At 38.8% G+C, this 3591-nt stretch overlaps 1 protein-coding gene across 1 annotated transcript in view; it reads right to left on the minus strand.

The window, feature by feature from the left end:
* LOC128250967 (integrin beta-1-like) overlaps nt 1-3591 on the minus strand; it is a 98399-nt gene that overhangs the window by 7252 nt on the left and 87556 nt on the right. Inside the window, exons 8-9 of the mRNA XM_052977124.1 lie at nt 2794-2890; nt 554-646 (exon numbers count right to left, since the gene is read on the minus strand). Coding sequence (XP_052833084.1) covers nt 554-646; nt 2794-2890 — 190 coding nt within the window. The remainder of the gene's footprint in view (nt 1-553; nt 647-2793; nt 2891-3591) is intronic.

Raw genomic sequence — 3591 nt, forward strand, 5'->3', positions numbered from 1 at the left:
AACTTGCTATAAAAACAGGTAGTAATTTTACCTTGTCCTTATTCTTAGTGCCAGTTTTGAAGAGTGCAGTTCGATTTTAACAGTTATTTTTTCAAAACTATAATGGAGCATATTCAGTATATGTATATATATGACGGACTTCTTTCAGTTTCTTATTCCTTTACTGCCCACAAGGGGTTATACACAGAGGGGACAAACAAGGACAGACAAACGGATTAAAGTCGATTATATCGAACCCCAGTGCGTAACTGGTACTTAATTTATCGATCCCAAAAGGATGAAAGGCAAAGTCGACCTCGGCGGAATTTGAACTCAGAACATAGCGGCAGATGAAATACCGCTAAGCATTTTGCCCAGTGCTAACGTTTCGGCCAGCTCGCCGCCTTTCAGTTTCTGTCTACCAAATCCACTCACGAGGCTTTGGTCAGCCCAGTGCTATAGTAAAAGACACTTGCCCAAGGTGCCACGCAGTGGGATTGAACCTGGAGCCATGTGGTTGAGAAGCAAGCTTCTTACCACACAAAATATGAATATATAAAGTCTAGGTACTTACTCCACAGACAATAGTCTGCATCATGGCTTCTAATCCTGCTTCGGGGTTGTCCAGATTGGCAGAAGATAAATTCTGCAGCTGGCTGACTTTGTCCTGCAAAGAAGCAAAAGATTTTTGGTTAATGTTGTTGTTGTTGTTGTTGGTGGCAGTGTTGCTTTCGTTGTTCATAATTTTGTTGCAGTTGCTGTTATTCACAACTAGTGATGACCCATTGCTACACTGCCGGGTAATATCCGAGTCAAGATGAAATAGAACCTTCAATAGAAAACTTCTACAATGACCTCATTGACATCCTCAAACAACCAGTTTTTCTTTTCTCTTAAAACAAATGTTAATTCTATGTTTCACACTCTCCATCCCTCTCTCTCTCTCTCTCTCTCTCTCTCTCTCAACAACAACAATCTATCAGAGTGAAAGTCTTATTTCAAAGTCTGTGTCCCTCTTTCATCTTGCTTCAGACATTAGACGGTGGCCATGCTGGGGCACCACCTTGAAAAATTTTAGTTGAACAAATCAACCCCAGAATTTATTTTCCTTTTAAGCCAGGTACTTAATCTAGGTCTCCTTCTGCTGAACTGCTAAGTTACACGGATGCAAACACACCAACACTGGTTGTCAAGTGGTGTTGGAGGACACACATTCTTTTATTCTTTTATGTGTTTCAGTCATTTGACTGTGGCCATGCTGGAGCACCGCCTTTTAGTCGAACAAATCAACCCCAAGACTTATTCTTTGTAATCCTAGTACTAATTTTGTTGGTCTGTTTTGCTGAACCGCTAAGTTACAGGGACATGAACACACCAACATTGGTTGCCAAGTGATGGCAGGGGGACAAACACACACAGATACAACATACACACACATATATATATATATACATATACAGGCATACAACAGGCTTCTTTCAGTTTCCGTCTTCCAAATTCACTCACAAGGCTTTGGTCAGCCTGAGGCTATAGTAGAAGACACTTGCCCAAGGTATCACACAGTGGGACTAAACCTGGTACCATTTGGTTGGAAAGCAAGTTTCTTACCATGCAGCCATACCCACACTTTTTGGAAGACATACAGAAACACACACAAACAACCCAAAATATAACTACATGTATAGTAGAAGGCTATAGTAAAAGACACTTGCCCAAGGTGCCACGCAGTGGGAATGAACCCAGAACCATCTGGTTGGTAAGCAAGCTACTTACCAGACAGCCACTCCTGCACCTATATATATATATATATTTATTTTGAAGTGCTTTGCATTGTGTTGACAGACTTGCACATAAAATCTTTGCATTTTTAATCAAAACTAGTTAGTTGCTATCTTCGACACACACATTCTCTCTCCCTCAACAACTTTTCTCCTCCGTTTTCCCCTCCTAATTATACATTATGACAGGGGTAATCAACCTTTTGAATCCTCCCTTTCTTCTTTCACTCTACATAAATGTTGTTACAGACAGACAGAGATTGACTTCTCTTTTATAAAATATTGTTACTGTTGTTAATGCTAATGCAGTTGGGATTGCTCTTATTGTTAATATTACTGTGTTGCCTTAAAGTTCTAAGTCAGATCTGGTCGAGCTCAATTATAATCAAAGGCACTTCATCTGTGACCATTCTTTCCAATCCTTTTTGCTAGACATTTTCCCCTCTCAAAAATTAAGTAAAAAAAAAACAGGAAAAATAATCCAGAATCCTTGTTTGTTACTGGATCGATCCCAAAATCCAATCAGTTTGTACCAGTCACAAGGCCAAACATCCCTGAAAGCTTCATCCGAATCAATCCAGCAGTTCTTGAGATACCTTGTCCTTGGACAAACAAACAAACAAACAAACATAACTGAAAACAATAGCTCCGCCTTCGCTAAGGCGGAGGTAACAATACATATAAGAGTTAAAGATATAAATCAATAATACCAATTGATATCCGGATTGCAAATCCTTAACGAGGAAATTACATCAATATTGACTATATATATATATTTGTGATGTCATCTTTGGACTAACAGTGTTTGCAGCTGAAGAGAACTTTAAACCATCTTTTATATCAATAATATACCTATGCTGATGTGATAACAGGTTGTTTATAAAGCTTGAAACACATGTACCATGATATCCTTTGTGTTCTGTTTTCAATTTATGTTTGGTGTATATATATATGTATAGATACATGATGTATTTCTTTCAGTTTCCATCAACCAAATAAATACCATGTTAGAATAAGAAAAGACAGCATAACTTACACTGAAAGCTTGAAACTGGCCAGTCAACTTCACAACTTGTTTAAAGTTATATGGGCTTTCACATTTTAAGTTTTGAGAGAAGCAAGGATTTATACGACTGGAAAATGGTGAGAAAAAAAAAAAAGAATTTGGTTAGGCAACAGCATCAACATCATTATCATCATCATCGTCATCACCGGTACAACTGTTATTATTATCATCACAATGTCAAGTTTCTTATGCTTGTAGGGGTCAGATGTAATTTGTTGCGGGAAAAGAGTTATAGAACTTTTTAATTAATATTCAAATACAAGGAAGCAGGAAGGAAAAGGAAGAAAAGAAAAAGGGGAAGAGGATAAAACAGCAGAAGATGCAGGGGGTGATGGGCCAAACATCACAAAACAACTGGGATGCTCAGCCAAGCCACACAGTAATGACCACGGGGGCGTTTCCATGGAGAATGGCTAGTGATATTCACTATAGCAGCTATTCTATCCAAGAAGACTCAATTTCTCCAAAGGGCCACTATTATCCCTATTTTAATCGGCAGTACAGGGTTTAAGGCAATGAACTGGCAGAAACGTTAGCAAGCCGGGCGAAATGTTTAGCAGTATTTCGTCTGCCGCTACATTCTGAGTTCAAATCCCGCTGAGGTCGACAAAATAAGTACCAGTTACACACTGGGTCGATATAATCAACTTAATCCCTTTGTCTGTCCTTGTTTGTCCCCTCTATGTGTAGCCCCTTGAGGGCAATAAAGAAATAAGAATGTTAGCATGCTGGGTGAAATGCTTAGCAGTAGTTACATTCTGAGTTCAA

The sequence above is a fragment of the Octopus bimaculoides genome, chromosome 27, assembly GCF_001194135.2.
Source record: "Octopus bimaculoides isolate UCB-OBI-ISO-001 chromosome 27, ASM119413v2, whole genome shotgun sequence".
Classification (NCBI taxonomy): Eukaryota; Metazoa; Mollusca; class Cephalopoda; order Octopoda; family Octopodidae; genus Octopus; species Octopus bimaculoides.